This window comes from Sylvia atricapilla, chromosome 4, assembly GCF_009819655.1.
Source record: "Sylvia atricapilla isolate bSylAtr1 chromosome 4, bSylAtr1.pri, whole genome shotgun sequence".
Classification (NCBI taxonomy): Eukaryota; Metazoa; Chordata; class Aves; order Passeriformes; family Sylviidae; genus Sylvia; species Sylvia atricapilla.
In genome coordinates this window covers 41,918,580-41,936,902 of record NC_089143.1, presented here as the reverse complement: position 1 = coordinate 41,936,902, position 18,323 = coordinate 41,918,580, and the positions used below count along the sequence as shown (strand labels likewise).

Sequence of the window (18,323 nt, the reverse complement as noted above, 5' to 3'; positions counted from 1 at the left end):
AAGATATCAGGCCTGGTCTACTAGGAACTATGAAAATGCCTAAATTCTCTTTGTGTGAAACCAAGCTGCTTGGGAAGCACTATTAAGCTGTGAAAACAACCACCATGGCTTTACACATTAGAAAAACACCTGAGTTGCAAAACACAAGTTACTACAGCTTAAAAAAAAAAAAAAAAAGAAAACCACATCACCTTTGAACAGTTTGTCTTTATTATTATACTTTTGTGTTGTAAACACTGAAAACTGCAGCAGAGGGCAAATCAAAGAAGCAGCTCCATTTATCCTTTTGCATGAGTTAGTGCATAGATTTAAATGTTATGGGGGAAAAAAATCAAGCAAACATTTTAGCATAAGCTGCTTTCTCTTTCTCCTTTTGGGCTTTTATCTTCTGCTTGATTTTGAGTGTTTCCGTCTGGATAGCTGCTCAAAAAGAAAATGACTGAGTTACAGTAATCTCTTTACATTAGGTCTCCTCATAGGTTAACACCAGGTCACTGCTGGAACTTACTCATGTGATTTCATAAACGTGCATTTAATCTTTGTTTAGGTCAGATACTAGCAACAAAAGCCTTGTCCCTTGCTTTGTCTCAACTGGTAAGGCAATCACATAGAGGAGTGTGTAGCAAGCAGGGTATTGGTGCCAACACAGAACTTAAGGAGCTAAAAACCTCACCCACTTAGAGGAGGAAATTAAGCTAGTAGGAGCCCAGTAAGATACAGACATAGTTCAAGAGGACTTCTGCTGACCTACATAGGCAGGTCTTCCAGTGCAATAGAAGCATCACTGCTGTATAAAATCAGCTTTTCCACCTCAGTGGTTCTGTGCTCAGAACATCAGTGTTTAAGAAGCTAGCATTTTAGGCATCACACTGGTATGAATTCCAACTACCCTGGATACTTTAAATTCTTACAGGAATTTTAAAAGAAACAGCTTATTTTACCTTTGTCTTCAGGGGCTATTTCATGAGCCTTTTTAAGATCAGCCTTAAATAAAAGAAAAATATGAATTAATGATCTGACAGAATTTTAAATTTAAAAGGAAAAAAAGAAGTGATCATTACCAGTGCTTGATCGAGATCTTTTATTCCCTGCCATCCTTGAGCCCGTCTGTAGAGAGCTTTAGTATTTGCTGGATCTATTTTAAGAGCCTGTAAATTTAATAAAATTGTCACATTAACATTTCTTATACTTCACAGCCTCCCATCTCCACAAATGGCACAATTCACACCAGCAGACAATCTTCACAGTTGGCTTGAGGGTAAGCTGTCAAAACATTAACTGTGTAAAAAGGAATGCTATAATGCAGCACACTGAATAGCAAGTAATCAGCTTCAGTACCACTGCACCAAAAGTGGTCTTTTGTGAAGGATGAGCATACAGGAGGCCCAAATGGAACAGCTGTGTGTGTGTGTATATTTAGATAGCTGTCAAGACTGAGGAGTTGCTGCAGTTCAAATTATCCTAACCTTGAGTCTCACAGGGCAAGTCTCTCTATTGCAGCTCCTTCCTTCGCACCAAAACCTCCTCAAATTGCATCATAAATAAAACAAAGAGATTTCCTGTAAAGATTTTTTTCACTGTGGGCTAGAAAGATCCATGCAAGCAATCCATCTCATCATGCTTCAGGAACTTTGCCAAGTTCCAGTCATTACGCCTCTTTTGAGCTGAATGTTTTCAATAATGTGTATATGCCAGCTCTAATATGACAATATCAAAATAGGAAATACAGTGGCTGGGCAAAGAGATTGTTCCACTATTTGATTACTGTGATTATTTTTTCAGAACACCTCAGATAATTTGGTCAGCTAGCTGTTACCTTATCTTGCCTTTGAAAATCACATTTTTATTGCAGTTAGTTCTATAGTGTGTCTTTATTATTTTTAAAAATATAGTTTCTCAGTGTTTAGAGGAATTGTCTTCACAGCAATGTGTTGCTTTATTTTTTTTAATTTATTAACTTTAAATCATCAATAGTAACCATATTTTTTTTAAATCACTTGGGTACTGGCTGTTAATACGAAGGAAGTATTACTGTGAGTGCTCCTCTTGATCCATCTACTATAAAGCCTTCAGCCTCTTCTGTGGTAAGAATTAGTTGTCTGGACTGTATACACAGAGGTAGCATTCTTTGGTTTTACCTTGACCATTGTGCTTACAGCTATTTCAATGCAAGGTTGGTTTGAACACGTTCAGCTGTTCATAATTCATTATTTACACCAAACAATGCATGTATTCCAGGCTGTTAATTTAAATTGCTTTTGGCCTTGTGAAAACATAAAAGAGAAAGTGTATAGTTTCTCGTTAACAATTACCTAGAACTTTATTAGCTAATTTTAGGAAACTGGTGTTCTGATTAAAGCACTGACACAGTTACAAGACATAAGCTAAATACCTTACAGAAGTCTATTATAGTTATAAAGTTGCCTTTATCTAACAATTATTTAATCTTAAAAAGAAGAGAAGTGTGATTTTTTTCTTCGCACAATGGCAAGTATTATTAGTTGTAATAATTTCTACTTGTAACACTTTTGTTTCAGTTTTTCCCATTTTCTAGGTGACACATATCACATTTTACAGTTTTCCTATTTTCTTCTTTCCTCATTTTCCATTTGTCCATTCTGAATGTAAGTTTATGAAGGTTTTCCATTATAAGCAGACTAGAAAGCAAGACAGCTTTCTAATGACCTCACACACACACATTAGCTGAGACTCCTGCTTTCAGCATGAAGCCCTAGGAGATGCTGCTCAGGATCCTTTGCTACCAGATAAGAGCATTCTTTCCTCTGTTTCCTTCAAATATTATGAGTTTTACTGAATTATTTAAAGTTTCCTCGAACTTACTAAATTTGCACTATGTCCATGTTATGGTTCATTTTTTCCTTTAATTCTACTGGTTTTCTTTTATTCCATATTTATCATTACCTTGTTTCTTTCTTCCTATGCAGTCATTTCACCCCTAAGCCTACCTGAAAAGTTAGTTATTTAGTTAGAAAGTCCCTGCCATGAATAAAATACAAGGCCATCTAAATCCAGAGGCAAATAAAACATTTTCTGATACTAGTCTTCCAGATAAAAGTATTCCTCTTTCACTTAACACAGTTTAACTCTTTGTAATGTAAGAAGTAGCTCTGCAAACCAAACTGACAATGATGTGCATTTTTCCTGGCAGTAAGCAACAGCCCTCTTTTGTTTGTTGCTAATGATTCATTTCAATTTCAGTATCTTTTTAAAAAGCCACATATTGGAAAGTTAGTACTAACTTCACCATGAGCTTCTACTTGTTTACTTTCAAATCATAAGCTTGTCAGAAGACTTTTTAAGAAAGTTCTGTAGTCTTGTCTGTACAGGGCAATTCTTGACCAAGATACTGAACATTATGTTTACCTCTGAACAGCTCTCAATGGCTCCCTGCCAGTCTGACAGTTTTAGTTTGCAAGCACCGATGTTTAGAACACAGGTCAAAGCAACAGTCTTTAACTTGGGTTTGTCTGCCTCCTCTGCCACTCCTTCAGAAGCTTCTACATACCTGCAGAAAAACAGATTCACACACAGCAAGTCTTAGTGTTGCAACTTCCATTTTGTCCTGGCCTCCTTAGCTGTCTCTCCACAGATACGTGTGAACCGGCCTATCCACACTACTTGTAAAGCAGCTTCAACTATTACAAATCTTTATTAAACTAAATACATAAAACCCACTCTAACAAAAACCAATTAACTCACTAAGGAATATTTTCCTGTAACTCTTAGTCCTCCACTGTACTAGCATATTCTTTTTCTTAGACAAAAGCACCGTTCTACTACAGGAAAACATTAGAGTTTATCCGAGTTTACTCTCAAAAAACATGTTGCTCATCAGTGCCAAAAAATCAACACCACCACTGCACCTTCCACATTCATGAGAAGCTTCATCTCCTCTTGAGTTGCCTCAATAATCTCTTAATTAGCTTAGGAACTGGTGGGTAAAATCTGAAGCTAACTTTACTTTGTAAGGGAGTGTGGTTTATGAGCATTAGTAAAACCACCTTCTTCCCACTATCCTCCTTTCATGACTTTTCCTGAACCTTAAAACTGACCCTGGTTCAGGATGGAGCCACAGCAGTTACTACATCTCTGTTTCGAAAGCAAATTTCTTAATTTATAATAATGCTGTCTGGTTTTTATTTCCAGTGCCAAAGGTCTGCTGTGGATACAAAAGTTTTAACTCCTTAGTGGCCTCTTTGATAGAACTTCTCTGAGTTTTAGATAAAAAAACAAAAATTTTGCTTGCATATATATTCACATTTTAAGCAGGCCATCAATTAATGTAGTCTTTGCAGATCAGTGCCTATGTAAGTTCACTTTTTGCATGCCCTGTCTTTTTTTGTTGTTGTTGTTCATATACAGCATTTGGATCACAAAAATTAGCAACACTTAAAAAGTAAATTAGATGCTTTGTGCTTGTAAATTAGATGCGGTCCCAGTGCTTGTTCCACTTGCTAGGCATCATGCAAAAGATGAGAACCAGAAGAAAGAGCAAACAGTAAAAAGGTAAGGACAGTTATAACACAAATGTTCAAAACAAATGGAACACATGTTATAATATTTATAAATCACACCAAAACATAAAAAAACCCCTGCAATCGTTCTGGAAATAAAATTAGAGCTTCCAAGTCAAAGAATTCAGTGAAGTGAGAATCAAGGGAGATAATAGGAAGTAGTAGATTTTTTTAACAAAAAAAGGTGTCAACTCTAACATATAAAATATTTTTTTTAAAGAAAGACTAAGAAGCAATAAAACAAGAAAAAGAACAGATTATAATGGTTACTGTAGGTGAAAAGAAGAAGTCAGCATTGTCAGATAGTGTGCCAGGTAAATTGTACCTAAGCCATGGGATATCCTGGTAAGAGCTACTCTATTCCTATCTGTTCTGGTGAAGTGCCAGCTAAAGGTCACCATCCTACATAAAGAATTAGATTCTATGATACAATAACAGGGCATGTCCATAAAAGTATGGCCTGTATGGAAGAGCTGGAGAGATCAGATTTGTTTAGTCTAGAAAAATTACTATGATTTCCACCTACAAGGACAAATAAGCACCAAAGCAGCTAAGACAGGAAGAGCCTTCACTGGGTGTCCTTAAAAGTGAGCAAGACACCTAATTGGAAGGGATGGTGTAATTATACCTGGCATTTACCTAAGAATGGGGAGAGAAGATGGATAGATACTACACAAAGGTCCTTAAAGATCCATTCCAGCCTTTTTTAGATACAATTTCCAAAAGGTTTGCATAGAAATCCTTTTTACTTTGGGGTTTCTGTTTCTATGATGGGCTTTTTGAGGGCAGGTTGAGACACTGCATCTTGGGCTAGTATCTGTAATTAAAGGGTTCATTTTATGGTTCAGAAAGATGACGTTTATTTGAAACCCAGTCTGCTAAAATCTCAGCTGAAGCATTAAATATGCCTGGGTTTTTTTCTTTCATTATTGTTGCCATTGTTTAACCAGTGATCATTTAGGTCAGGAGAAAGGTCAGTAAGTATAACTTTGTTTTGGGGAGATGTTTATATACTTAAAGCAAAAAGCATGAAAATATGAAAAGAGCAGTATGGAAACAAAAGCAGAAAGACTATGGTTTTGAAGGCAAGTCTGAATTGTACATCGAGTCAGGATGACAGTATGGACCCTCAGAAAAAAAATAGTAATGAATGAGTAAGGGCCACATTTTATTTTTTTAACTTACCAATTTCCTAAACGTTGTAAGCTTTTTATAAATCACAGAAAAAGTAATTCCCTTCCTTGCTGTCCATTAATTACCCTGGATACTACTTTGCTTTTCTTCCCAGGTGTGTACCTGGGCACAGTGAGAGTATTATAAAATAATTATTTAGTCAGTTCTAAGCAATAGTTCCTGCCTACAGCTCTTACTTAGCAATGAGTAAAAGTACTTGATTCTTTAGCTAAAAATCAACCATATGTTTTCCAGATTCAGAAGGCTCTTGGTTTAAAAAAGAAAAGAGCACTGCATCAGACACCTTTTAAATACACAAATCATTGTTTAATAGGGGTACTAATTTGAGTTACAGGAACTACCTGATTGAGTGATGAGAGCCTTACCGTAAACTTTTACTATACTTTTTAGCTGCCATTGCCCAATTTTGCGATTTGAAGAAAGTATTTCCTATATTCTTTGTATCTTCTGCTATGGCCACAATCTTGTCCACCTAATAAAATAGATGGGAAATATAGAATATGAATGTATTTAGGAAGGAAGTAGTGAGTTAGCTAATGTATAACAATACAAGCCCAGGCCCATCCTCTTTGAAGGTTTATAAAACCTCAGAATAGAAATACTCCAATTTTAGACAAAATACTACCTTTAAACCACTTCTGTAATATTCTCTACTTTATGTAACACAAGTGACTGAAAGATGAAATTCCTAGTGGGTTTTCTACACTATAAATGGTGAGAAAATACTAGAGAAGACATAGCAGTCCAACTGTCTTCCCTAAATGCTGCTACCCACACAGAGCTATATATAAAGGTGTTGTCCATTATTCAAAGAAAAGAAGCTATGTTAACAATTATTCAAGTAAGACTTTGTTTCTGATGAAATGTTGTCTTCTGCTTCTCAGAACTGTATCACTCATGTGAACTCTGCACATTCTCAAACTGGAAGTCATACCAACACAATTCTCCTTCCCTCTGAACACTTAAAGAGTATCAATGGAAGGAGAAAAGAACAACTGCCTGTCTTTGTCAAATCCATCACTTCTATTTCCAGAATTGTGTACACTTCAAGTTACTTCTCCAGTGGCAATAATTAGTTCACAATTACTGCTGTCTATTCTACCCTACTAGAATCACTAATCTTTGCAAAAACTGATCAGCATGAGACCAGTGTCACCATGGTTTCTGGTAGCTGGTTTGTATGAACAAGTTTTAAGTTGAAGGGCACAAGCAACCTGCCAACTTTGATTCTGCACCACATCAACCTCTATCCAAAAACATTTTCCTAAGTTGAAATGCTTCTCAACAGCCAAGGAGTTTATTTTCTAGCTCAAATGGATTTTTACAATTCTATCTCTATTTGGAATCTACTCATGCAGCCCCCTTTTTCTTCCCCCTCTCACAAATCACTGTTTGACTTACACAGTTTGTCTAGTTCACCTTCATGAGACAGTAAAAACCTACAGAAGAGGTGCTTTCACCTGTCTGCTCCCTAACTCCCAACAACAGATCTTACTTCAGTTTGAACAATCTAAAAGTAAACAACTACTGGGAATTAAGAACAACTAGCTCTGATGTAGTAAAAACCTTTTAAAAAGGCTGATCCTTTATTTCTAATAAGTGGGTCAGAGTCTGTTAAAGGGTGGGTATTTTAAAAAGTGTGTAGGTAATAACACTAAGTTAGTCATCTACAGGATGGAGTTCTAGTAATTGCAATTTGACATTACAGCACAAACAAAAGTAACAAGAAATCAAGAACAGAAAATAGGTAACAATTTTAGGTGAGGTTTTAGTTACTGGGGGAAAAAATGGGCTGCAATTAGCACTGAAAAAAGAGAAAACGATCCCTTCCCACACAGCCTTCTCTTTCTTAAAATGGAATGTCACCATTTAATCAGGACCTCGATCCATTCTTAAGAAAAAAAGCTTAATGAACATCATCACAGATACCATGTAACTCAGATTACCTACAAGTCTTGCAATCTGTAAAACACCCAAGAAGAAAACTACTTACATCTTTTAAGTCTATATCTGAATCTTCAGGAAAATCTGGATGAGCATCTCCAGATCCATCCTGGGGAGTAATTCCCCAATCATCTCCTTCCTTTAGCTCTCCACATTCGGCGATGACACACAACTGAAAAAATGAATTGTAAATAGCAGCATTGCTTAATAAGACAATTTTTTAAAAATCAGTAACTTCCAAGTGCTCTTTGAAATTTTTGAAATTCCATAAAAAGGCTTTCTCATCTGTTGTTTGGGTGCATTTATTTCAGAAACCCATCACATCATTAGCCTATCCTCATCAAAAGGCTTTTATCACACAAAGTGTTGCGTTCAGAGGATCAGCATTCCAAAAACACTAGACCCACGCTTCACAGAGAGGCTGGAGGAACTGCCAGCAAGCTAAAGTGCAGCAAAACACAAGACATGGAAGTTCTACTAGATTAGAGTAGAGAAGATGGTTCTTTCTTCAACTGCCAAGTCTTTTAAAGTTGGAGGTATTAATTCATCAAACACCCACAAACTGCTATGACCTCCACACCAATTGCTTTTTCAGAAACATGACTTGTGACATAAAAATTATAAGAATTATGTATCATTTAGGTGGGATTGTGAATTCCACCTTTTAATTTCATCCCCCATCCTACACTTCTAGCAAAGGCTTCCACCCTCTCAACTGTTTTGAACAATAAATGGTTTGTGCAAGGGAAATGTACAGTGCAAGAACAAAAGCCTCTTAACAAGGACAGTAAAATGGAAATTACCAGTTAGTAAAAATAACTGACTAATACTTAATAGTTCTAAACATTACACCAAGCATTAGAAGAAATGATTATACATCATATAATGAAATAATAAACATCATCCCTCAGTGCTTTGCATTTTGCTTACCTTAGCAGGATTTTCTCCTTTTACTTCAACGTTTTCTAGTATTTTAACTACACCCATTCCTTTGATCACTTGGCCAAACACCACATGTTTCCCATCCAGGTGAGGAGTAGGCACCGTTGTAATAAAGAACTGAGAGCCATTAGTACCAGGTCCTGCATTTGCCATGCTCAGCAAACCTGGTTTATCGTGCTGCATTGAGGGGGAAAAACATCACCATCAACATTTAAAATACGTTATAAAACCATGTGGACGATTCTGTAAGGCTGATCATAAACATAGCCAGGACAGCCGTAACAACTTGGTAAGCCAGAGAGTTACATACAGGTGGAAACTGATTTTACCTACAACTGAAAAGGGCAAATGCTCAGCTCTGGCTCTTTACCTGCTCCCCAGCAATCTAGCAAGCACAGCCATATGTGTGACTTAATGCTGTAACACCTGTCTGCTGCTTCTACACTCCATCCCCTGCACAGCTGCTGAGTTTAGGCAGATCACCTGAGAAATGAGGGAACTTCCTCACTGAATTATTTAAGACCACTGGACTTAAGAAATGAGGCTAAATACCGCTGAAACCAACTTTAATGCTGCACTGCTAAGATGGGTACGTAATGTGAATTTTATAAGGGCTACTCACACAAAGTATGGTGTAGAACTGTGGAGTTTAGAGGACTAAGGTCTTTAAAATTTATGGGTTGGTGATTTTGTTTGGGGATTTTTTAATCTCCTTCACTTTTCCTAGAGGCACGGTTTTTAGTCTGTTGAGATTTTTAACCATCTAATTATCTTGCTATTTAGGGGCCTTAAACTAAAAGGAAACTGTTAAACAGCCCAATGTAAGAAGATACTGTTTATCTTGTTTCTTGCAAGTACTTTTTCTTTTTTTGAACTAAGACTTTCCTTGTCCTGTTAGATTACTTAGTTTTCACCCATACTTAAAAATGTGGTTTTCTTACGTGTTATGAATGTCTTGTTTAACTGGCACAACCCAGCCATGAAGATATTATTCTCCTCAAGTTGGTCTGGTTATTAAGTGCAAGGAACTCCATTTAATATACCAAGACACTGGTACACATCTAAAGCAATCAGGCTGTGGTACTGCTAAGAAACTTGATATTGTGGGAAGGAGAGGACAGGCAAAATATTACAATAGAACAGAAAACACAGAACCAGATATAAGAGCTCAATGGGAGGTTGATTAATTTGAGATAATGGTCTGTGCCTGGTGTATTTAAGCATCTGTTTTTTCCCTACGCCCTCTACCAGTTCAAAGAAGCTGTTGTTTTGAAAATTGTTTTCCCACACAGTTTGGATTTCCATGATGGTAGGGGGACTACCATCTTGCCTGAACTGTTCATATGGTCATAAGGCACAAGTTGGGATCTCTTCAGTCAGTGTGGGGCTTAGGAACTCTGGGACAAGGTCCTACAGAGATTCAGAATCACATCCAGCCAACAGAAAACTACCGGAATCCTGGCTTTGTCTGTTCTAACCTTGAAACTCACCCTGGGAGTCAGATGGCAAATGACAGAGGAGCCTGTGTTCCAGAGCAAGAAGGCAGCTGGTAGGACTGCAGCTTCCAAAACAAGTATCTCCCACTTTGCATTGTGGTTGCTAGCAAACAAGTTAAACAGAAGGATTGCCCCATAGCGGAGTTTTGTAAATACCATCTGAGGCTGGTCACTGCTTCACTGCCCATGACCTATAGATCTTACCTTTCCTCCCCCTTCTCATCCCAGTTACAGCTAATGCTAGACAGCAATTGTTTGTAAACAAAGAAAACAAGTAACAGTAAGTTCTGGCGTTGCCTTACACCTGCAGGTTTACCTTTTGTCTGTAAAGATGTATTGGGGACAAGTTGGAAATTACAGAGAACAGTCTGGTGCCTTCAGTCTCCCCACTTTTACACAATCCCATTTCATCTGGGACCAAATCTCAAGGTTAGCCCCAAATTATAAGAGTTTCTATTTATAAAGAAAACTGTTGTCACTCATGAATTTTCTTGCTATGTTTTGAAAAACACTGCAGACAGATGGAGTGTCTTTCCCATTATGGTTTCTGCTGTCATTTTCTAAGCTCATAAAGCAAGCAAAAAAATCTGGACAAAATCAGATTCTCTGGCCCATCCAAGGCTTGCAAAACTATGTCATAGTAACAGTGCTTGGGGTTGTGCAAGTTGGGTGTTCCACAACAGCAGAGCCATTATTCGGAGAAGCGGCATCAAAAAGAGCCTAGTGGGATTGATCTGAGATGATATGGTGACCACTGACAAAAGTTTTGCAGTTTACTGCAATTAGCAACAGTCCATGCAACCAGCACAAGAGCAAACAGTTCCAGTGTCCTCAAATATTAACAAAAACAACTCTGTTTTCTGAGACAGTGGGTGAGAACACTGCAGGGCTGCTGGATTAAGTGCAAGAGCCACTGCATTTCTACTCAACAGACATTTAAACTCCCAGTAAAATCCTAACATACTGATAGATAACAAGAATCAAGCACACTCTGTACAGGATCCAAATGGTTTCTTCAACTCATCTCTGGCACTTAGACAACATTTGTTAGAGCTGAGAAATACAGAAAAGTACAGAAATGGGAATCATTTGTATCATGCTTAGAGTTACCTCCAGATCACAAAAAACAACCAAAAACTTAATGACACAAAGTCATCCTCAGAGACATGATCCTGTGACAGTACCAAAGAGCAGACACTGCTAGCAGCAGTGCTTGGGGCACCACCTGAGTGTCAGACTGCAGAGCACACAGCTGGAATTATCTTTATGATGAATACTGGAGTCACATTTCCAGCTATTGCTCAAAACTTAAGTCCCTTAAGGGAGCTGAGGTTTTTTAGCCTGGAGAAAATAAAGTTCAGGGGTGACCTTATCACTCTCCACAGCTACCTCAAAGCAAGGTAGGGGATAAGTCTGTTCTCCCAGCCATCAGCAACAGGATAAGAGGAAATGGCCTCAAGATACATGAGAGCAGGTTAAGGTTGGATATTGTGAGGAATTTCTTGACAGAAGGGGATGGGCTGCTGAGGGAAGTGGTGGAATCATCACCCCTGGAGGTGTTCAAGACCTGACTGTATGTGGCACTTAGTGCTATACACTAGTTGACAAGGTGGTGTTTGGTCAAGGCTTGGACTTATTGATACTAGAAGTGTTTTCCAACCTAATAGACTCTCTGATTATGTGAGCCTGATACAGAATTTTGATATTTGATTAGTGAAGAATTGCCGTATTTTCTTTTCCTAAAATACCATTTGGGGGCAAGTACAACTGCAGTCGGGGCTTTGCTTTAACCATGGGACAGTGATGTCTGTAAGTTTTTTAGTCAGTTTTGTTGAGAGTCCCACATATGCTGCCATATATAACATGATATGAAAATGGTCAATGTCAATGCTGACAATTTTTATTACTGCAGCAGGAGTAACATCACTGAAACATCACAAACCAAACAGAATTAGAGTTTTCAGTAGAGTACCTGATAATGAAAGTTTTCGTCTTCAAATTTTTCACCATATATACTTTCTCCACCTGTGCCATTTTGGTTTGAAAAATCTCCACCCTGAACCATAAACTGCTTAATAACTGTAAAATAAAATAAAATAGTTATAAAATGTATCAGCAAGGCATAAAAGGCAGGAGGGAAAAAAAAAAAAAAGTAATTCTAAGATGAAAAGCAGTCCTTGTCACCAGCATCTAAATGGAACCAAAATCCATTTTTTATTTACCAAGTGTCACTTAAGTACTCCTTTTCAGTTATGTCGAGATCACTTGATATTGAAACCTTTACCTGAGATTCATTTCAACTCTGTTTACAACTCAGAGTAAAGTAGTTTTGCAACATTACTAGCAAATTTACTATTGTCAGTGCATGGTGAGAACATGTAGTCACTAGAAGGATCAAAGAGTGAAAAACATTCCTTCAAAAACTTCAGTAAAGTTATTTCTTTAACAAGTACTTAAATACTATTTAATATTATTTCAAATATTTATGGTAGAAAACTTTTGTGACCAATAAGAAAATGGAGGATTTCACAGAACTTACTTCTGTGGAAAGGACATCCTTTATAATGGAGAGGTTTTCCAGTGGTAGGCCCTGTTCCTTTTTCTCCTGTACATAACGCACGGAAATTCTCAGCAGTTTTAGGTACAATGTCAGCAAATAATTCAAAGACAATCCGTCCAACTGAAATGACAAAGAGAGAATGAGACATTTTTAAGTCTTGTCCTTGGCATGGTGATGTGTTGAGCATTATTATGTCAAAAGAAATTAATGTTTCAAGCTTTATTATTATTTTTTTAATTTAGATTGTTCAATTTCCATCTTAGGGTTGCTCCATAGCAATTGCTCACAGAGTTACATTGGGTTTTTAGCAAGGTTATTACCAACAGTGAATTCCCCTGCCAAGAATAATGTAGGGGAAATAGAGAGATTCTGCAAAAAACGAATGAAAATGTCAAACGCATTTTCTGCCAAAAAAGGTGTGTGGGAAATAACACACACATGTATTAAAGCCAAATTATGAATTTTAATATGCACAATAATGTCAATTTTTGTAGTTTGTTCAATCAAAACTAGATACAATACAGAAAGACTGTTTTGTGGAGACTTTTAATCCATAAAAAACCTTATGCCAAACACATCCCTTACTCCTCACTCTCTTAAACTGAATTTTACTAAAACACAGTGGTACTTAATATGCATACAAATAATGGCTATTTACAATTAGAGACACCACAAGCAATTGTTAATGCAAACCTTTTCATGTTTTAATTGAAGGAAATTAAACCTGAGTAGCTAACAGATCCTGTAATAGCTGATAAATGGATTCTGTGCCGAATTGTCATTCCTTCACAAACTGGCTTCTCACAGAGCTATTTCTCACTCCTAGCAGCCACCATTAGTTGATGCTCCGGTTTTCTCATCAGCCTCACAGTCAATTAATTAACATAACTTCGCTCTACCGGAAGATAAGTGTAAATATATTGATTCTAATTAATACAGGAATGAAAACAAATTAGACAACTGAAAGTCAATAAAAGGCAAATCATCTCACAGACTTTCTTCTTTTATTCTTCTGAGTACCAGAGATGATTAAGTGAAAAGCAAATTCCTGACAAGATTTAGGCAGTCCGTATCTTTATCCATTTCACCTTTAAATTTTTTTAAATCACACTTTCAAGTAGTACCCCAGCTAACCTGCTGTTGTTTCCTTATTTCCATTTTGACCGTTTGCCCAGATTTTCGAATGACCTCTGGCAGCACTGGCGCTGCCAAGAGAACCAGGGCAGCCAGTTTCCCCGATCTTTCACCGCGCAGCCCCCCACAGCCGGCGGGGCAGCGGGGCGCGGCTGGCCGTGCTGGGGCAGGCCCCGGCCACGGCGGGGCCCCAGGGCCGGGAGTCGGGGGCGGCCCCGGGCGAGGCCGCGCTCGGCACAGCGCAGCACGTGGAGCGCGGCGCGGGAGAGGCCGCGCACGTGGGCGGCTCCGGGGGCCGGGGATGGGCAGCGCCGGCTGCCATGGGAACGGGCGGCATGGGGCAGCGCCGGCGGGCGGGCCCCGACCCTCGGCATCACCCCCGCACGCCGCGGCCGGGCGCCTGTGCTGCCATGTTGCCTTTCTCGCCACGTTCCTGGGGCCTGTTCGCTCTGGCGGGGGAGGCCCGTTCGCGGCGGGGCCGCCCTCCTCCTCCTCCCGCCGCCGGCCTGTGCGCTCGCAGCCCGCAGGGCAGCGCCCGGCCCGGCCCAGCCCGGGATCCCCCCTCGTCCTGAACGCCGCGGCCCGGAGCCGCCCCCGCCGCTCCTGCAGCCCGGCCCGGGCCCCGCGCGGTCCCAAGGCGCCCCGGCCCGGGGGGCTCGCCCGGGTTCCCTCGGGCCCCCTCCCCACCTCGCTCGCCCCCGATGTCCACATCGAAGAAGGTGCGGGGGTTGCTGGCCTTGCCGGGCCGGGCGACAGGGGTCGGGTGCCACATCCCGCAGCTGCCCGCTGGCGCCGTGGCTCCGCCCGCTCGGCCGCCCGCGATCCCGGCCGCCGCGGGTCGGGGCCGCCCGGCTCCTCCCACCGGCGGGGGCGGGCGGCCGGGCCCCCGGAGCCGCGAACCCGCTGATGGCTGCGGCGCCGGGCCGCCCCTGGTCCTGCCTCGGAGCGGCCTTAAGCCACTCGGAGATAGTCCGCTGAGAAGGAGCGTTGCTTTCTCCAGGTTATACGCACACACATGGCCTGGAAACAGGGGGAGGGAAAGAGATTTTAGGTTTTGTCTGGGTTTATATTTTACGAGAGAGATGGCAGGCTGTGTGAAAAGTAGTGATCCGTGGTAAAATGGGCAAATTGTCAAAAGTGACTGTTATCCCACAAAGGTTTAGAAATGTACAATCACTCCAGCCTTCCTAAGGCTGTTTTTGAAAACAAAACCATGTTTTTGTTTTTGAAAACAAAACCATGTTTTTGTTTTTGAAAGCAAAATATGGTTCACCCCAAAGGATGAATATCACGATAATTGCTCCAAGGCAAATTCTTCTGGACATTTGTATTGACCAACGGACACAAGTACTATCAACACACTTAGCTGGAGTGTAGAATCAAGGTGTAGATTCCCAAGCAGGTGAATGGTTCAACATGGCCACATCCTGTACTGAATGGCATCATGGAGGCAAAGTACTTGTGGCAGAGATAGAAGGGGCAGGAAAGTGCCGGGGTCTGACTCCTGCAAACTTATAGTCCTTCTGGGGAGGCTGCTGATCAAAATGAGCCTCTGTATATCTTGGACTCCTCTAATCCATCCCAGAAACTTCTACATTCATTCTTTGATTCATTTTGTTCTCCAGAGGCTTTCCCCTGTAATTCATGTCTATATGTTTGGACTTGAGCTTCAACAAGCTGGTTTCCATCTCTCTCTCAGTATGTTGTCAACATTGGATATGTCAAAGGGCAGTTGTAATTCCCAGATTGAAAGAAAATATAAAGTAGCATTGATATTAATAACTGCAGTCCGTATACTGCATTGTAATCATTCCCACACATCTGCACAGATGTTGGGTAGGAGAGGTGATTGGCACAGAGCACTGTTACACATTGCATCTGGGAACCCTTAACAGAAGGAAAAGCCATCTGCTCCCATCTGGGAACACTTACGTGAGAAATCAGTGGAACCACACTAAAGCATTTCTCTCTCTGAGCCAGGTCATGCAGCTGTGTCAGGGATTTCGCATGCTCCACGATGTCAGAGGCCACCAAAGCTTTGAGTCATCTGTAATTCACGAGGCATTTGGCCACGGTCACTGGCTGAGATATTTTTATCATCACACTTGGCTGAGGTGCAGTGGTATAGGAGAAGCAGTCTCACACCAACAATGGGCACTTGCTGCCCAGTAAGCCAACCATATCCTGCACTACATTAAAAGCAGTGTGGCCAGGAGAGCGAGGGAAACTATTCTACCCTTCTACTCTGCCCTCGTGAGACCCCTGCTGGATCCACCTCTGGGGGTCCCCAGCTCAGGAAGGATGACAACCTGTTAGAACAAGTCCAGAGGAAGGACACTAAGATCATGTATGGGATGAAGGGATAACTACTGCACGACCTCTTCTCTGTGGAAAGGGTGAGAGAGGTGTGATTGTTCAGCCTGGAGAAGAGTAGGCTCTGGGGGAGAACTTGATGCAGCCTTTCAGTGCTTCCGGGGGCCTGTAAGAAAGATGGAGACAAACTTTTTAGTAGGGCCTGTTGTGATATGGCAAGAGTTTTAAACCAAGAAAGGGTCAATTTAGATTAGACAAAAGAAAAAATGATACAATGGGGGTGGTGAAACACTGGAACAGGTTGCCCAAAGAGGTGGCAGATGCATCATCCCTGGAAACATTTGAGGCCAGGATGGGCAGGGGTCTGCACTACCTAGTCTAATTGAAGATGTCCCTGCTCATTGCACGGGGGTTGGACTCAAAGGCCTTTAAAAGTCCCTCCCAACCTAAAATATTCTATGATCTCAGTGAGTCACTTGCTAGCCAAGTGAGTAGAGTCTGGAAGAGATTTCTGTAGCAGGCATCAGAGTAAAGTGTGTGTTGTTGGTGTGTGTCCCCCGCAAGAGCTGTTGGCAGCTTCCTCTCAGGAAGAAGTAGTGATTCATTCTTCCAGTAGTAGACCTATTCAGTCCCTGCAGATTTTTTTACTGGTGAAGTTGGAATAGTCTAGATTCTAGATGAGTAATTCTTTTTACACTTGTTGCTTGGAAGTCCTTATGTGCAAGGTCCTTTAGAGGTATAAAGAAAGAGGCATCTCCATGATAATTTGGAGATATGAGCTGAACAAGAGAGAAATCAAGTGACTTTCTCAATGTCAGCAGCAGATTCTGGAATATATGTGAGCTTAATTAATATCTCCCAAGTAGTGCAGTAGCATAATTAGTTTCATATTAATTTATTAAAGTAATTGACAGATTGTAAAAAACAAGCCTAATGTGACTTCTGTCAAGAATATACTGAGCAATTTCATGTTCAAATTCATGTATTAAATTACACACTGAATTTATATGCAAATAAACTCTTAAAAGGTCAGACTTCCATTATAAAGTCCTCTAAAATCTGTTTTCAAGCAGCGAAATCATCCCTGTGTTCCTCTAATCCTTTGTGATCTTGTAATTTTAAAATATTTCCTATCACCAAAATACCTCCTATCTTTTGACATTTCCAGCAGTTTATGTAGTAAATGCCTGTAAAGCAGTACATTGAAAATACTCACTGTAACTGAATTGTCTGTTAATTTTTTAATTCACCTATTTATTTTCCCATATATACAGGTTTGGCTATCCAGTAAAATAGTTTGAGTATTATCAACAGATAAACTTGTTGTGAGTGCCAAAATCTTGAAGCAAATGGCTTCAAGTACAGATGTCCCTTCCACTAAGTACATCATACTTGCTGGAGTATGACCCTGCAGCCTAATTAAACCCACAGATCATCCCGTTATAAAATCTTTGGTTTTACCTCTTTTTCCTTTTCTGACTAAATAAGCTAGCAATCATTGATAAGTGCATAGAAATGCATATGTAATTCTAAAATTAGTACTCTGATGGAATACGCAATAAGCAAATTTATTTCATAATTATTCTAGCCTGTCAATTTGCATTCACAAAAGAATAAACTGTGAAATAAAGATTATTTATAGTTGTTGCAGATTCTGTTAAGATGGATAAATATGTATACACAGAGACTAGGATTTTTTTTCTTTTTGTTTTTCTTGCCTTTTTTCACCTTTAAAACTGTATTTGACACTGTAAAGAAAACAGAGGCTTAAATATACTAATTCCACTGGAAAGTGAATTCTTTGGCTCAGTGCAGGACTGCCTTGTCTAAGGATATTAAAAGCCATTTTGCTTTGTACAGGAGTAATCATATGTGAGGTTTTCATTGGATGGAGCTGCAGCTTCAGAATATGGTGGAGTACTGATGGGATCCATCTGACAAGCAATTGAAGCACATACCTCATCAGCTTTTCAGAACAGCTATCAAGAAGCTCCCAACATGCAAACATTCTTGGAAAGGATGCTTTCACTGCTGGCTGTAAAATAGAGCAGCCACTCAGCCATCCCCGTGCCGTGTGACACACAGGGTGCATCATGTGCTATTCCCATGTGACCTGGCACATCAAGCATGTCACCTTCATGAGAGACACATGAGACAGGAAAAATAAATCTGGCTTTTCACCATCAGGTTTATTGTTACCCACCT

At 40.0% G+C, this 18,323-nt stretch overlaps 1 protein-coding gene across 1 annotated transcript; it reads right to left on the bottom strand.

Moving 5' to 3' along the window:
- Positions 1 to 187: 187 nt before the first annotated feature.
- Positions 188 to 14,636, bottom strand: PPID (peptidylprolyl isomerase D). The gene is made up of 10 exons (XM_066317651.1): positions 14,493 to 14,636; positions 12,651 to 12,791; positions 12,084 to 12,190; positions 8,604 to 8,792; positions 7,723 to 7,845; positions 6,095 to 6,201; positions 3,385 to 3,526; positions 1,062 to 1,148; positions 942 to 984; positions 188 to 420 (listed from the first exon to the last, which is right to left on the bottom strand). The coding sequence occupies exons 1-10, from the start codon at positions 14,575 to 14,577 to the stop codon at positions 332 to 334; spliced, it is 1,113 nt and encodes a 370-aa protein (XP_066173748.1). The 5' UTR covers positions 14,578 to 14,636; the 3' UTR covers positions 188 to 331.
- Positions 14,637 to 18,323: the final 3,687 nt, after the last annotated feature.

Bases quoted from the DNA above. Each gene is read 5' to 3' on its own strand.
- PPID (XM_066317651.1), bottom strand. From the start codon at position 14,577: ATGTGGCACCCGACCCCTGTCGCCCGGCCCGGCAAGGCCAGCAACCCC. The intron at 12,191-12,650 runs GTAAGTTCTGTG...TTTATTTTACAG, and splicing joins AGGATGTCCTTTCCACAGAA to TTATTAAGCAGTTTATGGTT. The intron at 3,527-6,094 runs GTAAGGCTCTCA...GTTTTTCTGCAG, and splicing joins AAGTATAGTAAAAGTTTACG to GTATGTAGAAGCTTCTGAAG.